At 34.4% G+C, this 23,253-nt stretch overlaps 1 protein-coding gene and 1 non-coding gene across 3 annotated transcripts in view; one reads left to right on the plus strand and one right to left on the minus strand.

The window, feature by feature from the left end:
• The window catches only part of Mastl (microtubule associated serine/threonine kinase like), a 31,834-nt gene extending 10,493 nt beyond the window's left edge, over positions 1-21,341 (plus strand). The window contains exons 5-12 of one of the 2 annotated variants that reach the window (XM_040278142.2): positions 1,170-1,276; positions 1,664-1,814; positions 4,953-5,125; positions 7,487-8,623; positions 10,133-10,274; positions 16,120-16,233; positions 16,335-16,436; positions 19,368-21,341. In XM_040278142.2, the coding sequence (XP_040134076.2) occupies positions 1,170-1,276; positions 1,664-1,814; positions 4,953-5,125; positions 7,487-8,623; positions 10,133-10,274; positions 16,120-16,233; positions 16,335-16,436; positions 19,368-19,525 (2,084 nt within the window). In that variant the 3' untranslated portion in view covers positions 19,526-21,341. The remainder of the gene's footprint in view (positions 1-1,169; positions 1,277-1,663; positions 1,815-4,952; positions 5,126-7,486; positions 8,624-10,132; positions 10,275-16,119; positions 16,234-16,334; positions 16,437-19,367) is intronic. The other variant, XM_005320265.4, reaches the window with a different exon arrangement.
• Positions 4,115-4,187, minus strand: Trnav-uac (transfer RNA valine (anticodon UAC)). Its single transcript has one exon. It is a non-coding gene; the product is annotated as a tRNA-Val (tRNA).
• Positions 21,342-23,253: the final 1,912 nt, after the last annotated feature.

The raw sequence follows: 23,253 nt of genomic DNA on the forward strand, positions 1-23,253 counted from the left end.
TGTCTGAGGCTCTGGGTTCAATCCCCAACAACACACATGCACTGCAGAGGTTAGAAAGATGGAAAGGCATTTTTTAAAAATAATTTAACAGTAACCTAAAATTGAGCTTATGAATTATAAACCCTGGAATTATAACTACTTGAGAATATATGTAATGCTACAATTCTTTTTATAATTTTCAAACAATTGTGAATACCTTACAGTTTTTTGTAGTAGGATGATATTATCAGAAATTTAAATTATTTTTACATCATATGACTCTGATTTTTTTTAATAAAATATCCTTTAAGATTAATTACTATTACCTATTGGATTTCCCCCCCCCCTTTGGTTCTGGAATTAAACTCGGGGTCACTTGACCACAGAGCCACATCCCACATCCTCAGCCCTATTTTGTATTTTATTTAGAGACAGGGACTCACTGAGTTGCTTAGCACCTCACCTTGCTAAGGCTGGGTTTGAACTTAAGATCATCCTGTCTCAGCCCTCTGAGCTGCTGGGATTACAGACATGCCACCATGCCTGACACCTATTGGCTTTTATTACTTCATCAGTGTGAGGTATAAATTAAATTTAAGTCTACTTTTTTTTAAGTCCTATGCCATATACAGAACGTTAGACTTCTCATACCGTTTTTGATATCTAAGAAAATAATATGGTGTTATGTGTCAATGTTTAATTATTTTAAAATAGTGTGTACTGAAACACGTTAGCAATAGAGGTGATTTTCTATCTTGACCTAAGCTTAGATATATTTGTTAACATGAGAGGCCCATATTTGTATTAATTCCTTACTACCTCCTTTTCCAATATTTTATTTACCTAAAGATCATTTTCTTGCTAGTTGGGTAACACTCATTTTCAGTCACTGAGTATTCCCTAAAAAGCTAATAGAATTCTGAGTCATTTCACTGTTATTTTTATTTTGGGTAAGACAGTATTCTATCAACTTTTTAATGATTTCAGTTAATTAACTAGTATTTCTTCTATGGCACCGTAGATGATTCCCTGTACATACATATATAGGGAAAACATATATATATGTTGCATAAGCCAGTTTTATAGATAAAATTAATAATGTGGGAGCCAATTTGAGAACACATTATTAACATCTTAGTCGATGACAATGGGAGATTTTAAAGAAATTTCATATACTTTTGCATACATAGATATCAATATGATGGATATCCTTACAACACCTTCAATGGCTAAACCTAAAGAAGATTATTCAAGAACCCCAGGACAAGTATTATCTCTCATCAGTTCTTTGAGATTTGTAAGTACTTGATAAGAAAAAACTCAACATATACATACATACATATACATACATATATATACATACATATATATATATATATATACCCTTCTGTGATTAAAACTTAAAATTTAATGGGGATGGAGATATAGCTCCATTGGTAGAGTGCTTGCCTTGCATGCACAAGGCCCTGGGTTCAATCCCCAGCACCAGAAAAAAAAAAAAAAAAAAAGCCTTAAAATTTAAAATCCTTTAAAAAGGAAAAAGATCAAAACAAATTGAAATATCAAGCATGAGGTGGTTTTTACTTTGAAAGTTTGTCTACATAGATGGTATAAGTCTATACACTTCAGTGATGTTTTTGTGAAGATGACTCTTAATGTTTCTTTAATTTTCTCTTTTTAATAGTTCACACCAGTTGCAGAAAAAAATCAAGACTCTATAGATAACATTTCAACTCATCTATCTGAAACAACACAATTTTCTCAAGGATTAATTTGTCCTATGTCTATAGATCAAAAGGAAGCTAATCCTTATTCTAGCAAACTACTAAAATCATGTGAGTATAAAAGAAAAGATACTTTACTCCATTCAGTGTCTCTTAAAAAACAAAAATATTTCCAATGTTTCAATTTCTAATATCAATTTAATAATTTAAAATGTAAATATTTGGATTGTCCTGTATTTCATAAATGTCTTTGCTGATAGGGATTGCAATGATTTTTAAGTTGACAATAAAATGTCTAGCTAATGAGATATCCTTCAGTGACCTATGGTAGTGGTCAGTTTCACTAAACTGGGTCTGTGGAAATCTTTTATAAAGAAGATACAGGGGGCTGGGGCTGTAGCTCAGTGGCAGAGCGCTCGCCTAGCATGCATGAGGCACTGGGTTCGATCCTCAGCACCACATAAAAATAATCAAATAAAATAAGGGCATTCTGTTCATCTACAACTACCAAAAAATTTTTTAAAGAGAAGATTTAGTACCTGCAGTGTTGATTATCTCTATAAGCCTAATTCCAAAATATTTTGAGGTAGTTTAAATTTAAAATTTTGAGGATTTTTTTTGCATGACTTAAAAGACAAATGTAAAATAGTAGAGGAGAATGGGACAGATGTTTATATAGCACTTGACTTCATCTCTTATTACTTATTGATAGTGGATAATTCTCTGAACTCATGTTATTTAGGTTATGAATTTGATGAAGTTATTAGTTATTTTCATAGGTTTTAGCTCATTTTTATTTTGCCCTTTGACTAAACTGTACATATCTAATATATTATACTAATGTCTCCTTTTTTACAAATGAGAAAACTAATATTTGAAAATATTTAGGCTGGGCACGATGGCACATACCCGTAATCCCAGCAACATGAGAAGCTAAGGCAGGAGAATTGCAAATTTGAGACCATCCACAGCAATTTAATAAGATCTTCTCTCAAAATAAAAAGGACTCAGTTGTAGAAAACCCCTGGGTTCAATCTCCAGTACCAAAGAAAGAAAGATTTAGTTATACAGTAGTAGTAAGTGGGAAACTGAATCTTGATTGCAAATACATTTCTGTCCACTAAATTTGTCCTCCAAATGTAATGAGTGTTATTTCTTCTGTCAAAATCACATGGCTAAATTTAAAAAAAATGTATACCTTTGACAAACAGAAGACTGTTAAAATATGAAATATACAGATGTAATATCCTTATTCTGCATTTCTCCTAGTCGTTCAAATACTCTATCAAAACTAGATAGGCACTGTGCTGGTCATTGAGTGGGTATAACAATGAGTAAATGAGGTCCTGGCCTCTGATAATTTGTAGTTTTGTGGTGAGGACAGGTATAAAGGAATAACATGAACAATCCTCTAAAATAAATCAGCCAAGAAGGAGAAGTAACAAGTGCTAACTGGAATGAATCTGGAATGGTTCTAAGTAAAGACATAGTAATGGCCAACTTGGACCCAGAAAGAGAAGCAAGAACTTCACTTGCTACAAGTTTGGTGAAAGGGGGCATTTCAGATAGATGGTAGCATATGCAAAGGCATATGCATGTGGAAGTATATTCCATCTTCAGACAATAGGGATTAAATGTGATATGTGACAATGAAAACTATGTACAGTGGGAAAAGAAGCTTGGCAGGTAGATGGGAAAGGATCAAGTGTCATTACAGGAATACTAGGATTTTACTTGTAAAAAACTGGGAGCTATCAGAAGTTCCAAAGTAGGCAATGTTATGATCATAACAGTTATGGAGAAATAATGCAGTAGCAATATATGGTATACCCATGGCATTGATTAAATATAATTTCTTATGTTACTGGGGGAAGGGCATTGAGCACTTCAGTCATATATCAGGTTCAGTTTTCAGTGAGTTTCAGGAATTCCATTGAGAGGATTTATGTATTAGAAAACAAAGTGGGGGCTGGGGTTGTGGCTCAGTGGTAGAGTGCTTGGCTAGTATGTGTGAGGCACTGGATTCAATTCTCAGCACCACATATAAATAAATGAATGAAATAAAGGTTCATCAACATCTAAAAAAATATTTTTAAAAATTTGGATTAAATAGACTTTGAAATTCTCCTTCCAGTTTTAAAGTTCTAAGGCTTATTAGATCAAAAAGCTATAAACCTAAGAATTTCCTTGAGATTAAATAACGTTCACCTTTTTGGGGGGCAAAGAAAACATCTTTATATGTATGAAATCCTTTCATTCATATATTCTAATCTTCAGTTAAAACATAATTGTCTTACATCTATTAGTTGAGGAACAAGCATTTTATAGAATTATTTAAATATATTAAAGGAATAGGTGCTATATAGATGATGCTACTTTACTGTGTTGGCTCATTGTTAGCTGCTTTACCATTACGGTGCTGGGAATTGAACCCAGGGCCTTGTGCATGTAAGGCAAGCACTCTACCAACTGAGCTATATCCCAGCCCACTTTACCAAGTCATATTAAGAAAACACCTTACATGGGGTTGGGGATGTAGCTCAGTGATAAAGTGTTTTTAAAGCATGCTTAAGGCCCTATGTTTGATCCCCAATACTGCAAAGAAAAAGTAAAAAAACAAAATCCCTTAGGATGCCTATAATTCATACTCATAAGCACATAAATCTCAACATTACAATAAAGCTATAGTTCTAATTAAGTACACATTAAACTGAGTCACATTCTAACCTTATCATAGCATAACTGATATAGCATATGAATAGTGCTCCTTGGGGCTGGGATTGTGGCTTAGTAGTAAAGTGCTTGCCTCCCACACATGAAGCCCTGGGTTTATTCCTCAGCACCACATTAAATAAATAAATAAACAAATAAATAATAAAGACATTGTGTCCATCTACAACTGAAAAAAAAATACTAAAAAAAATAATTATGCTCCTTTATCCAGAATTATTAGTAACTCAAAATGGATTCCCTTCTAATTGTAAGAATCCCTTATCTTGATTCTAACTTTACAAATGTTAAGGGGATTTTGTTTTGTATTATCTTTGTGAGCAGTACTTTGTAACAATTTATGAATCTATAATGAGAATCATGCCCCAACCACCTATAGGCATCCTTGTAGACTTGATAGTATTTACAAAGAAACAGTCCTGATATGCAGTACCTAATACGGTTATCTGTAAAGATTCAGGTTCAGTGAGGAATTAAGAAAGCTTTGACATAAGTTTCAATATTTACTTTTTCCTACAGGTCTTGAAACATTTGCCTCCAACCCAGGAGTTCCTGTGAAATGTCTAACTTCAAATCTGCTCCAGTCTAGGAAAAGACTGGCTACCTCTAGTGCCAGTAGTCAATCCCACACCTTTGTATCCAGTGTGGAATCAGAGTGTCACAGCAGTCCCAAATGGGAAAAGGATTGCCAGGTTAGGAGAACATTTATTTTACTCAAAACCAAATGTGTATATCAAATGAATGAGAAAGACACCATAGCTTTTCATATAAACCCTATAAGGAAATGAAATTGTTTCATGAATGACACTCAAGGTATTATCAAAAATTCTTCATTTGTTGCCAATTCTTTTGAAATATTTTATTTCTCATTTTGTTGGGAAACTGCTCTTGCTTAAAATATAGTAATTAAATAATTATAGTAGACTTATAGTAAATGCTTCTAGGAATCTAGATGGGCTTTTCTTTTTAATTCCCAACTATGATATTCACACCAGCATATTGAGGTTTTTGTTTTGTGTATTTGCTTCTAATCTTTAGAATTCCAAATACCTCCTTCTATACTTTTTCCCACCAATTTCTCACTTTAAGGAATGGTAACTCTTTAGAAGTAGCTTTTATACCACAAAGGTAATAGGGGTATGCCCTTAAAAGTATCTATTCTGAGGAAACTGCTCACCAAACGAGTGGATTTTGTTAAAGTAATTTACTTAATCTATGTATTGTTTTTGCCTTTTAAAAAAGTTATTAAGCCAGGCATGGTGGCATACGACTGTAACCCCAGTGGCTGGGGATGCTGAGACAGGAAGATTGTGAGTTCAAATTTCAGCAATTTAGCAAGGCCTTAAGCAACTCAGTGAGACTTTGTCTCTAAATAAAATACAAAATAGGGCTGGGGATGTGGCTCCGTGGTCGAGTGTCCCTGAGTTCAATCCCCCGTTACCCTTCCCACCAAAAGAAGGTTATTAAAGCTAGAAACAGTAATAAATTTGGAAACAGCATTGTCTCCTTGTCATTCTCTGATTGGAGATGTCCCCGTCTCTCTCTAGAGAGTGCTCTCTGCTTCAGCCTCACTTTGCTTTTACTTTATTAAGTTTTTAAAGCTATAGTTCTAAAAGAGATAGGAACTAAAATGTAAAAGTATAATAATGTCTTCAAAGAATGCTGATAAAATAATGTTAGATTAGAATAAACCTTCCATTTGGTAAAATAAATAATTTGGATTATATTTATTTGCTTTTTATTCTCAGTAATTTTTTTCTCCTCTCTTTATAGGCTGTGCTATAAATAATATATGCTATAGGAAAAACATATACAGCTTTCCTTTTTTTCCTCCCACTTCTGCATCCCTGAGGAACACAAAGGTTAGATTATAGTAGTGCTTCTCAAGTTGTGATCAGAGGAGTGATAATGGACCATAAGGAACTCTCTGATAACCTTGTACTGATCCCTAAATACATATTTTTCTGTGCTTGTGAGATCAAGAATTGTAATTCAGGAATTTCCTTTTTGGTTGTAACTAAATGATCCTCCTTATTAAGTAAGATAATAATACTTATTAAAGTTTGATATTTGTACTTCAAAAATAGGCAATATAAGAGTTTACTGAAGAATCATTCTAATGGTTGATTGGGGTTGTGGCTCAGTAGTAGAGCACTTGCCTAGCACATGTGAGGCACTGGGTTCAATCCTCAGCACCACATATAAATAAATTAATTAAATAAAGGTATTGTGTCCATCTACAACTTAAATAAATAATTACTCTAATGGAGTAATCTTATAAAAATCCTTGTCACTATGAATTATTTTGCAATATTACATACAAAGCTATTGAGTATACATGAGCACTTGCAGATAGTTGGAATTCAGTTTTGAGAAAAGCATTTTGTTATCAATGTATCATCAGTTCCTCATATTGACAAAAGATTTTAATTCCTGCTATTTTTGGCATTATTACTCATGCGAAATGATACATGTTTATAATAATAATGTTTTTGCCATTTAATTTTTTATTGTTTAATTTTCAAGCCCTAGGCATTTTGTACTTTGAAACAGAATCATTCATATACCCCTAATACAAAACAGATATATACATAATGTCCAAATTTGCCTAAATATGTTACTCATAATAATATGTAGTATACTATCAACCTATGTAATAAAGGATAATTGACTTATATTTCAGATTATGTTTCACTCAAAATAATGTGCATAAACTTATGCTCTATGTGCTTATATATTTTTTTAATTCTCTGTGATTATTGTTCTTTTGTTTTAGTGAAAATAGGTAGCATTATATTTTATGGGTTATCTCTCATACCTAGATGGCCAGAAAGTAGAGAGGCAGGAGGATCATGAGTTCAAAGCCACCCTCAGCAAAAGCGAGGTGCTAAGCAACGCAGTGAGACTCCATCTCTAAATAAAATATAAAATAGGGCTGGGGATGTGGCTTAGTGGTCGAGTGCCCCTGAGTTCAATCCCTGATAGCCTCCCACCCCCCCCCAAAAAAGAATCTCAGATTTATAAAACTAAAAAAGTATTTCTCTTCTTCTCAGGAAAGTGATGAAGCATCGGGCTCTACAATGATGAGTTGGAATACAGTTGACAAGTTATGTGCAAAATCTGCAAATGCTGTTGAGACCAAAAGTTTCCATAAAAAGGATCTTGAGTTAGCCCTTTCTCCCATTCACAACCCCAGTGCCATTCCTGCCACTGGAAGTTCTTGTGTAAACCTTGCTAAAAAATGCTTCTCTGGGGAAGTTTCTTGGGAAGCAAGAGAACTGGATGTAATTAATGTAAATATGGCTACTGACACAATTCAGTCTAGTTTCCATGAGTCAAAGCAGTGGAATATAAATTCTAGTGATGTATCTGAAGAGCACCTTGGGAAAAGAAGTTTAAAAAGAAAAATTGAGTTGGTTGACTCTAGTCCTTGTCAGGAAATTATACAAAATAAAAAAAACTGTGGGGAGTATAACCATACTATGATGAATTGTAACACAAATCAAAATTCAGGCTTAACAGCTGAAGTTCAGAAGTTGAAATTATCAGTGCACAGAAGTCAGCAAAATGACTGTGCTAATAAGGAAAACATTGTCGATTATTTTACTGATGAACAACAAACATCAGAAAAATTACCTATACCAACGATAGCAAAAAACCTTATGTGTGAACTAGAGGAAGATTGTGAAAAGACTAATAAGGACTACTTAAATTCTAATTTTCTGTGCTCTGATGATGATAGAGGTCCCAAAAGTATTAATATGGACTCAGATTTGTCTTTTCCTGGAAGTTCTATCATGGAAAGTTCATTAGAAAGACAATCCTTAGATCCAGATAAAAGTTTCAAGGAATCCTCTTTTGAAGAATCAAATATTGAAGATCTACTTATTGTATCACCAAACTGCCAAGAAAATACCTTGCCAAAAGAAGATGAGAACCCTGTTATCCAAGATAATAACCAAAAAATATTAGCTCCTTCTTCAGATGTATTGAAGACCTTAACTCTTTATAAAAGAAATGCTGTAGTTTTTCGAAGTTTCAATAGTCATATTAATGCATCCAATAATTCAGAACCATCCAAGATGAGCATCACTTCTTTTGATGCAATGGATATTTCATGTGGTTATACTGCCTCAGATCCCATGGCTGTCACCCCTACTCATAAAGGAACACCCTATATGCCATATCAGGTACATTACAGCTTTTTAATAATTTGTTCTTTGAATTTTAGAAAAGTAAATTATTAAGAAAGACATTCACCTCTCAGGTAGAGTATAAGGTATTGATTAACTGTATGGTTTCATTCTCCTTATCGAGAATCTATGAATTGTTGGAAGTTTTCTTGCAGAATGGTAAAACTGTAGTAATAATGCTTATTACTAACAATAGTAACTTTCATTTGTATAGCACAGTATACTTTTCTAAGCAAATATAATCACACATTTTTACTTGATCTCAGCAATACTATACAATACAAAATTAAAGTCTACTTTCTTTCTTCCTTTATTAATAGAGCTTTATGGTTATATGTAGTAGTTAGGTTAATCCTGACAAATTAAAATCTACTCTTAACCTAGTGTCTTCCAAGGACACATTTAGATGATCTCGTTATAGAAAAATGTTAAAATATATATAATTAAAATAACAATCTAGGTGCTGTGGCTCATGCTTGTAATCTCAGCAGCTCAGGAAGGTGAGGCAAGAGGATCACAAGTTCAAGACCAGCCTCAGCAATTTAGCTAGGCCCTAAGCAACTCAGTGAGACTCTGTCTCTCAATGAAATATAAAAAAGGGCTAGGGAAGTGTCTCAGTGGTTAAATGCCCCTGGGTTCAATCCCTGGTAACAATAAATAAGTAAATAAAAATAACAGCAAATTATGCTTATTTTCTAAACCTTACCTTTTAAACCAAAAGATTTATATTTTTTCTTCCTTTGGAAGGACATCATAATATAAAAAGCAGGAACTCTGAATTTAGGTTATAAAACTAGAACTTACTTAGGACTTAGAAGTGCCTCAACCTTAGAGCCTATTTTTCCAACTGTGTGCAATACTGGTCCTCCAGGACTCAAAAGATTGTTAGACAATTTTCTTAAAACCTTTTAAATGCCATTAAGTACAGGAGATTGTTTATATTTAGTTTATCACATATTGTCCTAATAATTCAATCATTTGTCAGCAACAACTTTTCTCAGTAAATCTTCCTAAGCTTTGTGTTTATCCATACTGTCAAAATTTTTTTTCTTGCCAGGCACTATGGCGCACACCTGTAATCCCAGCAGCTCAGGAGACTGAGGCAGGAGGATCAAGAGTTCAAAGCCAGCCTCAGCAACTTAGCGAGGCCCTAGCCAATTTAGCAAGACCCTATCTCAAAATTAAAAAGGGCTGAGAATATAGCTCAGTGATTAAGCGCCCCTAAATTCAATCCCTGGTACAAAAAAAAAAAAAAAAAAAAAAGAATTGTGCACCTTTTCATTGTTTCTTGTGTATCCAGATATTATCAAAATAATTGATGTTATCTAAGCTACTGAATTTCATTACATGTAAGGACTTTTTCATAATTACAACTAGTTGTGAACCCATTGAGTGTATCTTACATACCTACCAGTCCATGATGTAGCTTTTTTTAATTTTAGTACTTTACTTTTGATAAAAAGAATTAAGATTTATTTATTGTCTCTTAAAATCCTTTTGAATTAGCAGACCCCAAATCAGATCAAATCAGGAACTTCATATCGAACTCCAAAAAGTGTGAGAAGAGGGGCAGCCCCAATGGATGATGGGCGAATTCTAGGAACCCCAGACTACCTGGCACCTGAGCTGTTATTGAGCACAGCCCATGGTAAGACTTGTATGTCTTGGGTTTTGAATCATGATCTATCACTACATTTATCTTTTAAGGTAAAAATTGTTTTAAATTTGATACTTACCTTACTAACTTAAAGTAAAAGAAAATATACTCATGTTTTTTGGTTTTTGTTTTTTGTTTTTTACAGTACTGGGGATTGAACTTGAGCATTCTATGCAAGTGTTCCATCAATAAGCTTCATCCCCAGCCCTATTTTATTTTGAGACAGGGTCTCAATAAATTGCACACACTGGCCTCAAACTTACGATCCTCCTGCCTTAGCCTTCCAAGTAGTGAGAATTATAGGTTTATGCCATCACATTCAGCTTGAAATACTCTTTTCACCCATATATTATTGTAGGAAAAGAAAAAAGAAAAAGAAATGGTTGTTATTTTCTGAATGTAGAAGACCAAATACTAAAGAACATGCAACTATTTGTCCTTTGCCCTTTCTGTTGAGGGGGGAAGGAGTACCAGGGATTGAACTCAGGAGCACATGGCCACTAAGCCACATTCCCAGCCCTATTTTATATTTTATTTAGAGACAGAGTCTCACAGAGTTGCTTAGCACCTCACTTTTGCTGAGACTGGCTTTGAACTCATGATCCTTCTGTCTCAGCCTCCTGAGCCAATGGGATTACAGGTGTATACCACTGTGTCTGACTATCCTTTGCCTTCTTTGATTCAATGTCATAATATAGAGAAGCCCCACCTCCCACACCCTATATTATATTTGCTCTAAATGTTTCATGTCTGGTCTACAATGAGTATGACTATAATGTTGGGCATGAATTTCTGTTCAGTGCCCAGAATCCTCTTCCTATTTAGACCTTATCCTCGCTCACAACTTCACAAGAATAGACAAACCAGAACTGAACCATCCTTCAAAATGGTACATAATAATGAAAAGATATTTTCACCTGTCTTCTTTATTTTCTTTCCTTTCTTTCTTTAAAAAATATTCCTTTCCTACATTTTGAAATGAACTATATTCATTTATTAAAACTTCTGTAATAAAGCACCACAAATTTGGTGGCTCAAAACAACCAAAATTTATTGCCTAATAGTTCTGGAAGTTAGAAATCCAAATTCAAGGTGATGACAGGGCCATGTTTCTGCTGAAACCTTAGGGAATCCTTCCTTGCCTCTTACAAGCTTCTGGTGGTTTCTGAGCAATCCCTGGTCCTCCTGACATGGTAGCTGCATCATTACAGTTTTACCTCTGCAGATGGTTGTTTTCTCCCGGTGTTTCTATCATATGGCTGACTTCTTAGAAGGACAGCAGTCATTTTAAATCAGGGTCCTACCCTATTTCAATCTATCCTTTTAACCTAATTAATTACAACTGATAAAGTCACATTTTGAGAGGATCCTTACTAGGAGTTAGGACTGGGTTTTTTTGTTTTGTTTTATTTTGTAATACTGGAGATTGAACCCAGGGCCTTGGGCATGCCAGTCAGGTGCTCTACCCCCGAGCTACATCACCAGCCTGGGAGTTTGGACTTTAATATACTTTTTTTTTTTTTTTTTTTCAGAAGTGACAGTTCAGTCCATAAGATAAATTTCTTCTTTAACATCTTGATGTTAATTACTTTCCTTTTATTTGGGCTTCTTTGGTTATCACCTGTTTCATCCTCCCCACTCAATGTCTCACACCATTTCTATTTTTATTTCTTTGCTTGTTTTTATCCCCAGCCTGAAAGTAAGTTTCTACTTTTGTCTTGACCTCACTGAGAAAAGTCTCAAAGGTTGCCTCTTTTCTTTGCCTGATTATTTTGTTCTGATAATGTGCTTGTTAGCTTGGCTATTTAACTGAAACTTTTCTTAACCATTACCACCGTCCTTATTGTCAAACCAATAGTTTCTTCTCAGTCTCATTCCCCTTACCTCTATTACAATTGTCAAGTTTTTTCCCTTATGTCTGTCAAGTATAATTCCCTCAATATCCATGAGGGATTGGTTTCATGATTCCCCAAGGACTACTAAAATTTGATAATGCTCAAGTCCCTTGTATAAAATGGCACAGTTAAAAATAAAAGGTGGTGGTGGTGGGGAAATGGCACAATGTTTGCATATAAACTATGTATATCCTCCTGTATACTTTAAACCACCTCTACATTACTTATAACATCTAATACAGTCTAAAGGCTATTTAAATAGTTGTTGTACTTATGAAATAATTATAAGACAAAAAAGAAGTCTGTACAAGTTCAGTACAGATGCAGTTTTTTTTTCAAGTATTTTCTACCTACAGCACTGGATACAGGACTGAGTAGTTCTTCAAGATATTGCCCCATGCTTCTGTTCCCTTCCCACAGCCCTTAATCTCCTCACTCCAAAGGACTTTAATTGTTACCTCCATTTGGATGATCCCCAAATCTCTATCTCTAATCCTTTCCCTAGGCAGCAAACACACAGCCCAACTTGCCTAGTCAGCATTCTACTGATCTTTCAAGTGTTGCATGTAAAAACAGGACTTGTTATCCAGTTCACTCTCTGTTCCCTATTTGTTTCACCATCTCCATGGAGACAATCATCCCTACATTCAGGCATTAAATCCATTTAATTAGATCTCTGCAGAGCTTTTCATCTCTGCTACTGTTCTAAGAACCTCATCTTTGTCTTTCATTATTTTAATGGCCTTCTATCTGATCTTCTCATTTTCATTCTATTGTCTGTAATCATTGCAACCAGATTTTTCTTCCTAAACTATGGTTCATTCTGTTTTTTGTTTTGTTTTGTTTTACTTTTTTTTTGGAGGGAAAAACTATGATGGTTCCCTCTGATCTGCTAAACAAAATCCAAATTCCTGATCATGATGCTCAAGACTCTAAGCTCATCTCAAAGAATCTCTATATGCTTTATGCTTTCATTCCTTTTCTTAATGAAATACATTTGACGTCCAACTCTTCCTTATTTTGCACATATATTTTGTTTTAGTTGACAATCATTATCCAGTCAAGTTTCTTCTCATCATCAGTTCAAATGTTTTATCTTTATAAAGTATCCCTTGACCAACTACTAAGATTTATTTCTGTATCACCTTATTAGAAACTTGGGGACTGAGAATATAGTTCAGTGGTAGAGTACTCACTTGGCATGTGTGAGGCCCTGGATTCAATCCCTCACACCATGGAAATAAAACTAAACCAAGCCAGGCACCATCATACATGCCTGTAATCCTAGCAACTTGGGATGCTGAGGCAGGAGGATTGCGAGTTCAAACCCAGCCTCTGCAACTTAGCAAGGCCCTAAGCAAGGTTCTCAGATGACTTTCATCATCTTGTCCCTCAAACAAGCTGAGTTTCTTGTAACTTTTGGGCACATTTGTGTTTCAGCTATTTTAACATTGCATTAAAAATATCTATATTATCTCTTCTTGAGAAGGCCGATTTCATCTTATATGTGGTACACTACCTTAAATATAGTGAGGGAATTAACTCACAATTTTAACAGAGTGTACCTAACTATTGTTTTCTTACATGCAGGGTTTCTGACTTCAGGTAAGTAAGCTTCTCTATAAAGTAACGTGGCAGAGCACATTAAACCATAGTCAAAGTGTAACTAGATCACATTGCATAATAAAATAATGTTTACTTTAAGCTCAATACAATACTGAACTGTCTCTGTGTTCTGAGCAGAAAGACATCCAGAAAGATGGTTGTTTGTGAAAAGAAATGTAGGTAATGACATTTTTTTATAACTTAAAGGTATCAAAGAGTAAAGAGATAAGCTTTTTATGACAACAGAAGCAATAATTTTGATGAACTTATTAAAATTGAATTTTCTACATTTTAAATTTCTGTACTATTAGAAAATAGAAAGATAACAATATCAATATATCCCTACAAATTATGAATGGGTTTTGAGTTAGAAAGCCAGTAGTATAAAACAACCTTGTTCTTTTTCTCCAACTAATAAAGTGTTGTAATTGCTAAGATTTATCTCAATATGTGGTCTTATTAGACTTTGACTTAAGTGTATGGGTATCTGTGACATATCTGTGGAGAAATCATGAATGCTTTTAACACAAGTACAATTTCAGCTGAGCTGGGTATGGGTTCTAATGTCTAACTCAAGGTAAATAAAAATACATTTCTTCCTGATTTCTTCCAGCTTTCCTGTTATTTGGTTATATTATCTAATCCATTGGAATAATTCTTTCTCCATGCTGCTTAAAAGGTGTACTAACTGAGGTGGTCTGTATGTTTTTATAATGATTTCTATAGAAATAGAAACCTACAGACCATTAGCATCTTATAATCCTCAAAGGGAACAGGGGATTATGGAGTTTGCAGGTAAAAAGGTACTCTAAATGCATGCAGTTTTTTCCACAATGCTTTCTTACTTCTTTTAAAATGGGATGGTGGTCGTTGCTTAAAACTACAATAATAAAGTTTGTGAAATTGTCTTTAAAGAAGTTGGGTGCAAGCCAGGCACAGTGGCACATGCCTATTATCCCCATGGCTCTAGAGGCTGAAGTAGGAGGGTCACAAGTTCAAGGCTAGCCTCAGAAACTTAGTAAGGCCTTCTGCAGCTCAGCAAGAAACTGTTTCAAAATTTAAAATGCTGGGATGTGGGTCAGAGGTTAAGAGCTCCTGGGTTCAGAGGAAAAGAGAGGAAGGAAGAGATGGAGGGGGAGGAAGGGGAAGGGCAAGAGAGAAAGAAAGGAAAGGAAGGAAGGAAAAAAAGGGAAAAGAAAGAAGCCGGGTACAATGGTATCTCTCTCTAATACCAGCTACTTGGGACGCTGAAGCCGGAGGGTCAGAAGTTCAAGACCAACCTCAACTTATTGAGACCTTGTCTCAAAAAGTGAAATAAAATAAAAGGTGCTAGGATGTAGCTTAGTGGCAAAGTGCCCCTGTGCTTTTAAATCTCCAGTACTAAAGAAAAAAATAAATGTATAAAAGAATAATTTGTAGCAAACTTAGCTACAAATTCTTAATTTTAAAATTAACCATTTTTATCAAAAATTAATCTTTCTATAGAAAATACTATTCATAAGCAGAAATAAAAGTGGAAACCAATTTATATGGTCATGATTAACATAATCATTAAAAAAAATCTTTGTATAGCTGGGCATGGCACATGCCTATAATTCTGGGTACTAAGGAGACTGAAGCAGCAGGATTACTTAAGCCCAGGAGTTCAAGGCCAGCCTGGGCAATATAGTGAGTCCCTTCTTAAAAATAAAAAACAACAACTTTGTATACAAATATTGTTTTCAATAATGATGTTATTCAGATATCAGTTTTACCTATTTATTATCTCCTAATTTCTTCTTCAAGCCAGAATTTAAATATTTTGTTAAACTAATTTGTCTTAGGTTCTTAAAAAGAATAAAGCCACATTAGAACATTCTGTAATTAGGGCCTTCCCTCCTTATCAAGCCATCTTCCAAGTTGTATAAATGTTTCTATCTCATCTCTTCCTTTTGTGACACAGTGGAATACAGATAATCATCTAAATGTAATTATTCCTGACTCGAAATTAAGAAATAGCATGTCTTAGAGAATATTCTTTAGGTTAAATGCATCCTTTTGTTGTGTTTTAGGAATTAGAACATATAAAATACCCAGGATATCAGAAGTTATTAATAAATTAAAATAAATGGCATTACTGTTCCTTTAAATAGCTGTGCTAGTTGCCAGTCTAAATTACTTAGAAAATAAAAAGGAAAGTAATATGTTTTTGGATTTTTGAACTGTATGAAGACAGTAGAAAGCCTTAGCCAATGAAAGCCTTGATTATACTCAAATATCTCTACACTGATATTTCAGTTTTTTTTTTTTTTATGGAAAAATACTTGCAAATTCAGCTATTTCTTCCTAAATTCCAGGTCCTGCAGTAGACTGGTGGGCACTTGGAGTTTGCTTGTTTGAATTTCTAACTGGAATTCCCCCTTTTAATGATGAGACACCACAACAAGTATTCCAGAATATTCTGAAAAGAGGTGATTCGTTTTCTCCTATTTTTCTCATTGAAAGATTAAGATAGATTCATTTATCTGTTAAGTAACAATTAACAAGTTTATTTGTGTATTTATATTTATAGATATCCCTTGGCCAGAAGGTGATGAAAAGTTATCTGATAATGCTCAAAGTGCAGTAGAAATACTTTTAACTATTGATGATACAGAGAGAGCTGGAATGAAAGGTAAGGTTTTGTATTAATGAACTCTCTTATTGTTGGTTTGTTCCAGCTGGTGATTTTTAATGACAATATCAAGTTCTAGTACAATACTACAGATAATCTGACTGCTAAATGGTAAAAAGATGATTTCATTTATTTCTCTCCTCTAGGTATATGCATTAATATATTTGTCATACTCCATTAAAATTAAGTACAGTCAAGATAAAATATTCATATACTGAATTTTGTTACTCCCACAGAGGTACCTGAAGCAGTCTTATATGTTGGTATCACACCCTGATAAACTATCAACAAATACAGGAAATCTGTTTCATGAAAACTTCCTGTTTTATCATTTCTTAACTGTTTAACTTCTAATAACATTTTTTCATTAGCAAATTTATCAGATTCCAGACAAACTTAGTACATTAAGAACCATTCAATGGGGGCTGGGGATGTGGCTCAAGCGGTAGCAAGCTCGCCTGGCATGCTTGCGGCCCAGGTTCAATCCTCAGCACCACATACAAGCAAAGATGTTGTGTCTGCTGAAAACTAAAAAAAAAATATTGAATTGAAATTCTCTCTCTCTCTCTCTCTCTCTCTCTCTCTCTCTCTCTCTCTCTCTCTCTCTCTTAAAAAAGAACCATTCAATGGTTTTCTCACTGCAGAAGTATATTAAGTAATTTTAAAATTCTAGTAAATCTCATCAACAGCAGCCTTAAAGTAATTTTGTAGGTCTGGGAATTAAGAGAGCTCATGCACAAAGCCCTAGGTTCTACCTAAGTACCTAAATCCTGTTTGTGATAAGGTATTACCATATCTTTATGGTAATATAGAGACATATAAATATTATGTCCCAAATACATTTTTAATGAATTAGGGTATATTTAGGAAATCAGGCTTTAGAAATAATGTCATTTGCATCAGCTTCTAAGTGTTCCCTCTCATAAAATCAACACTGTGAATTTCATCTACTCTGGAGGCTGAAGCAGGAGGATCGCAGTTTGATGACAACCTGGATAATTTAGCAAGACCCTATCTCAGAATAAGAAAGGTTGAAGATATAGCTCAGTGTAGAACACCCCTGGGTTTGGTCCCAAGTGTTAAAAGAAGGAGGAAAACACACATACACCAAAAAAACAAAAACAGTATGTTTGTTTATTGATTTAATTGAACCCATCAAGTGATTTCATAACTTCTAGCCCAGGGCTATACTAAGGATGAACTAGACTGAAGTCCCTTTCTTTATGGAACATTCTAGTAGAAAGACAGGTTGTAGGCAAACAGCCATAACATAACATGATGCATGGGTGAGTACTAGGAAGAAAAATAAAGCAAAGTGAGAGGATACAAAGTGATGGCAAGAGATGTTTTTAGATATGGTGATTGGAAATACCTCTATGAAAGAGTGAGATTTGATCAGAAACCTGTAAGAAGTGAAAGAGTGGTCATTTGAAAACTCAGCTTCAGCTTTCTTAAGAAGCCTAGGACTTCATTTAATATTTTTCAGTTATAGATGGACACAATATCTTTATTTTTTTTTAATGTGGTGCTGAGGATCGAACCCAGTGCCTCATGCACGTATTCTACCTCTAAGCCACAACCCCAGCCCTGAAGTAACTTTTTTTAAAACTGAAGAATATCCATCCTCTGCTTCACTCTGTAAACTGTTTGATGAAGAAAAAAATTCTGTGGTGTCATTAGTAAGAACATTTTTGTTTTATCCCCACTTAGTTTTAACAACTTATAATATATTATTTTCTGAAGAAGAGTTTCTCTGCTTTATCCAGATAATTGTGGGGCCTGTCCTGTTGACTGTAGAATATTTAACAGAATCACTGGCCTCTACTTAGTAGATGTTCCCACATTTATGACCACCAAAAATGTCTCCAAACATTGCCAAATGTCCTTTAAGGGTAAAATAACCCCATAACCACCATTCTGAAAAGTTATCCATGCTTAGTTATTTGGAACATTAAGAGACAAATTCTTTGTATGTAAACTATTGTTGCTATTTTATTCCTTTTCCTATTAGTCTTTTAGTGTAGAGAAAAATCAACTGGTAGACATTGATCTCCCAACTCCTCACCCCTAATATAGACCCATAATTCTTTCCTGTCTGTGTAGTCCTCTTCCAATATTTTACTTAAGTTGGGTTACTTTTTGTGTTGGTTTAACAACTTACTGCCTTAATTTCTTGTTTGTTAACATCTCTATTATTGGTTTAAGGATTGAAAGGTTCAGGCTAGGAATGTAGCCTAGTGGTAGAGAGCTTGCTTAATATGTGCAAGGACCCCAGTTCAATCCACAGCAATGACACACACACACAAAAGAAGAGTTTAGAAAAGGGGGGTGGTTATTTCTACCAACTAAATATCACCATGTGGTCAAATAAATGAACATACTTTTATTTTAGTAGGCAGAAAGAAATAGGAAGGATGAATAAGGTATCAATGTATATGTTAAAATCAATCACCATGAAGAAGGATGGAGCATAGGGAAGAAAGCAAGGGAGTGAAGGATGAGCTTCATGCTCAAGTTATCTGGGGCAATAGATAGTGCTAAAGATTTTAGTGATACAAATAAGTAGTTAGGCCTTGTAATGAGAACTGAAGCATTAATCATGTGATGTCAGCTTTATGGAAGTTGTATTTGGGAGCCAGAAGTAGGCCAAACTCTCTTCCCTCAAGTCAGGGATTATGTAAGAAGATGCAGGCAGCAAGAAAAATAAGCTTCATTTGCTCATTTGGCAAATCTAAACCAGGAACCTATTATAAGCCAAGTAATAGACAAAATCAAATGGTATTTGACCTTAACAGGGAGACAGACATTTGTAGAATTGGCATAGTAAATTCAGGCAAGATACATATTAGACATCGCCTTTTTAATTCCAAAAAGCAGTACTTACTTAGGCAATTGTGTCATAATATTGTTTTGTTTCATGTTTTTCCTAAGAACTGAAACGTCATCCTCTCTTCAGTGATGTAGACTGGGAAAATCTGCAACATCAAACTATGCCTTTCATACCTCAACCAGATAATGAAACAGATACTTCCTATTTTGAAGCCAGGAATAACGCTCAGCATCTGACTGTATCTGGATTTAGTCTATAGCACGTAAATGTTTCTTTTATTTAAAACTTGTATTATAGAATAAGCTTCATAATTATATACTCTTTAATACTAAACTGATAAAAGAGGGATCAAAATAATTATTCTACCTGGGTTGATGAGCTTTTAATGTATGTGACAGCTTTCACAGAGTTAAAAAGATATAAGAAATGTAATTAGTAATATCTCAACTTGAGAACTGTATATAAATCTTCAAATCTTTTTAAATCTTATTTATTTTATTTTCTGCACTTTATGAAAAGTAAAGCATCAATAAAATTAGAATGGCACTACCACTATAATACATAGAGATAGTTAGCAACAAGCTTGATTTTTTTCTTTGTGTTGATTGTAGTCCACCATTCAATGTGGTAACAACAAAAAAAGTATGGTTTCATTTGAATGTAATTTACTTGCCCATGTTCCAGTGACCTTGGAGTGTGAGGTTGGTGGATCGGGAGTTGCAGGCCAGCCTCAGCAACTTAATGAGACCCTGTCTCAAAATAAGAAAATAAAAAGGGTAGGGATGTGGATCAGTGGTAAAGTGCCTCTGGATTCAATCCCCAGAATGGAAAAACAAAAACAAACAACCCTGTGGTCTCATGGGCAATCATTTAAGGCATCATTTGTAACCTCCAAAATGTAGCTGGAAAATTTCTTCACTCATTAGTGTAACTCCTTTGGGAAACAAAGACTAAATAAAGGACTAGATTTTTAGTTTACAAGTTACTAATGATACAGTTTTATTGCCTTGACTGCTTTTGGTGCTTGCCTCTAGGATATTTATTTATTTATTTTAATACTACTGGAAAGGTTAGGTGTGATATACTGTAAACAAAAAAATTTAAAATAGTAATATAATTTTGCTTAATAAATATAATTATAAAAGTAAATTATCTGTCAGCATCAACACACACTGTAAGCATTCAGCTCAGTCATATCTTAAATTCATTGAGGTTTTCAGCATACTTAACACCTAAAAGAGCAAAGGTCAAATATAAATGTAGCATAAGTCTTCTGCTAATAATCTTTTAAATACCGTTTTCTTTTTGTACATTGGCTTTACTGTTTGTTTGCCCTGCTGTGATGTAGTTGACAAAGATACAAGTTGAAACAGTTACAGTGAAAGATATACCATTATAATCATTTCTAAGTAATTGAATTCACAGGCTAAAGGTTTTACTGAGCTTGGTTTAGTAATGACTACTTAGATTTAATGCTCCTCATAGTTACCCCTTGTAATAAAATGTTCAAAATACAGTTGTTTTAACTTCATTTAGTTTTGAGTTATACATTTTTACCCTAGATGAGAGCATAGAATTAATTACCTGTCATCATTTTATGGTATTGTCAAGTAGTGAAAAGAAAAAAGGCTGCGGAATCAAACGGATCAAACCATCACTCTGCCACATTAAGACACCTTAGGCAGATTATTTGGGAGCAGCTCTATGTTGGGGATTATACTGATTACTTTGAAGAGTTGGAATGAGCAGAGCCAGATTAAGAAACAACCACTTTTGTGGCTTCCCAAGGAAGGTATCAAGGACTTGAAATGTTACTTAATTGGAGAAATGTAAAATTAGCTGATTTTCAACAGAAGACAAAGCCCTTGAGTAGAAAATTACACGGTTTGTTGTTATAAACGTAGCTAGTCATCTGAAATGCTGCCACCAGGAAAGGCATGTTGTCATGGTATTTAGGGGGAATGTGTGATTTATCATCTAAATATATAACTGTCAAGGAGTTGTAAGTTCAGACACTTGTTAAGGAGAAACCCATGAAGGAACAACAATAATGAAATAAAGAACATTGACTACGATGAGTGGAAATCTGTGCATCTTTTACTCTGAAGGCAATCAGAATGTGTCACTCCAAAATGTCTCTGGCATAAAAAATATTTTTGACCTAAAGGAGGCAGAATAAGATTTCTCCCTCTCCTCTTGCTTTTTTGTCTAAAGGTAGGCTATAAATTCAACTTCACTGAAGAGAACTCTAGAGTCTTAGCCAACAGGTAGTACCAGAGGACTCTATAAACAAACCTTACTCCATTCTTTTCTCCTTTATATTTATCTTCTGAGAGTTTCCCTGTTTGGAAACCTAAAATCACTTTCTTTTGTCCTGTCATTTAAAAGATACATGCAAAGAAATGTGTTTGTTCTTTGTTGAAGATTCTATATTAGAATTCTAAGCACTCCTTGGGTTATTTTACATTGAAGTATCTCCTGCATAACATGCACTACACACAGTAAAAACTTTTTTATTGTTAATGTCTTTTGTTACAGAGAGCCATCCCAACTTAGAGCTCATGATGGTTAAGAAAAAAATTTCTTCACCAACAACTACTATATAATTTTAATTAACAGAAAATCATTTTCTTCCTAGCCCCACTAAATGTAAAAAAAAAATGCAAAAAGTGTTTGAAAAGCTACCTATTTATCTTGGCTTCTCCATATTAGAATAAAACTAGACAAAGTACTTAGCAAACACACACACAAAAAAAAGGGTTTACTAAATGATAATTATTTGAAAACCTTACCATGTTGTTCCAAAGTCTTTGAAGGACATTTAGGTCAAATAATTATTCCATTTGCCAAAAAGAACTGTCATAGTTTTAGCCAATTGCAAACATGTTCAGAGTCCAGAAGATATGTTCAAACATACTGTTTACACCAGGTTTTTCAATTAATACCAAGCCAACATAGATGGGTTATTCTTTCACTGTTGAAGTATATTGTGTGGGATAATTTTTTAAAGAAGACTAAGTAAAATGTACTAGCCTACCTGGATTCAAGATATATTTAGATATAGAATTATCAAAACTTACAGATGAATGGAAGGAACCAAGTTTGACTTGAGCAAGTGGGTCAATTGTGGTATTGTACCCTAAAATAGAATGAGGAATGGGATGGGTAGAAATGTCTGTGAGACACTCAAAGAATACAAGAAATCAGTTGGAGACTTCCAAGAAAAAATGGTGCCTGCAATTTCTTTTACACTATTGCCACAAAAAGTAGAATTTAATTATTCTTCCTATGAAGATAGGCAAAATGCATTGAATTGCATCCAGTGAGTCAAGTGGTGGAAATGACTCCACGTAGCTTTCAAGGCCAAGTTTAAGATGGCAAAAAAGCTTCTCCCTGGCTTTCTCCTGGGACATGCACTTTGGGAGCCTGAGCTGTCATATAGGAAGTCTTGCTACCCGATAGCCACCATACTGGAACAACCATGAGGAAAAGCATAAATAGTTACCCACAGATACCCCACACACTTTACCAGTTTCCAATTCTTCTGAGTTTCCTCAGATATGGAACCCTGCTATGCCTTTCATGGAATCCCTGAGCACACCAAATGGCTGCTTTGTGCCACTGAGTTTTCTGGTTATCCCTATCCAGCTATAGTAACATTGTAACCCTCAGGTACTGACAGAATAAGAAAGCAATTAAAAAAAAAAAAAAAAAAGCAATGACAATTTGGAAGGTGGTAAATAAGTGGGTAATTAGTTTAAGTAATGCAGTAACTAACTGCATCATTGTGAGTCATGAGAAACAAACAAAAATTAATTGAACTTACACTACGTAAGAGTTGGTACTAGGTACATCCCTAAGGGTGAAAGGTAGTAGTTGAATTAGTTGGATTCCACTTAAGCAGATCATAAGATCCTCTGTCCAACTGCACATACCTTCTATCCCTTCTTGACCCTTGCTAAATAGTAGGAGTTTTTTTGTTTTGTT

This window comes from Ictidomys tridecemlineatus, chromosome 10 (assembly GCF_052094955.1).
Source record: "Ictidomys tridecemlineatus isolate mIctTri1 chromosome 10, mIctTri1.hap1, whole genome shotgun sequence".
Lineage (NCBI taxonomy): Eukaryota > Metazoa > Chordata > Mammalia > Rodentia > Sciuridae > Ictidomys > Ictidomys tridecemlineatus.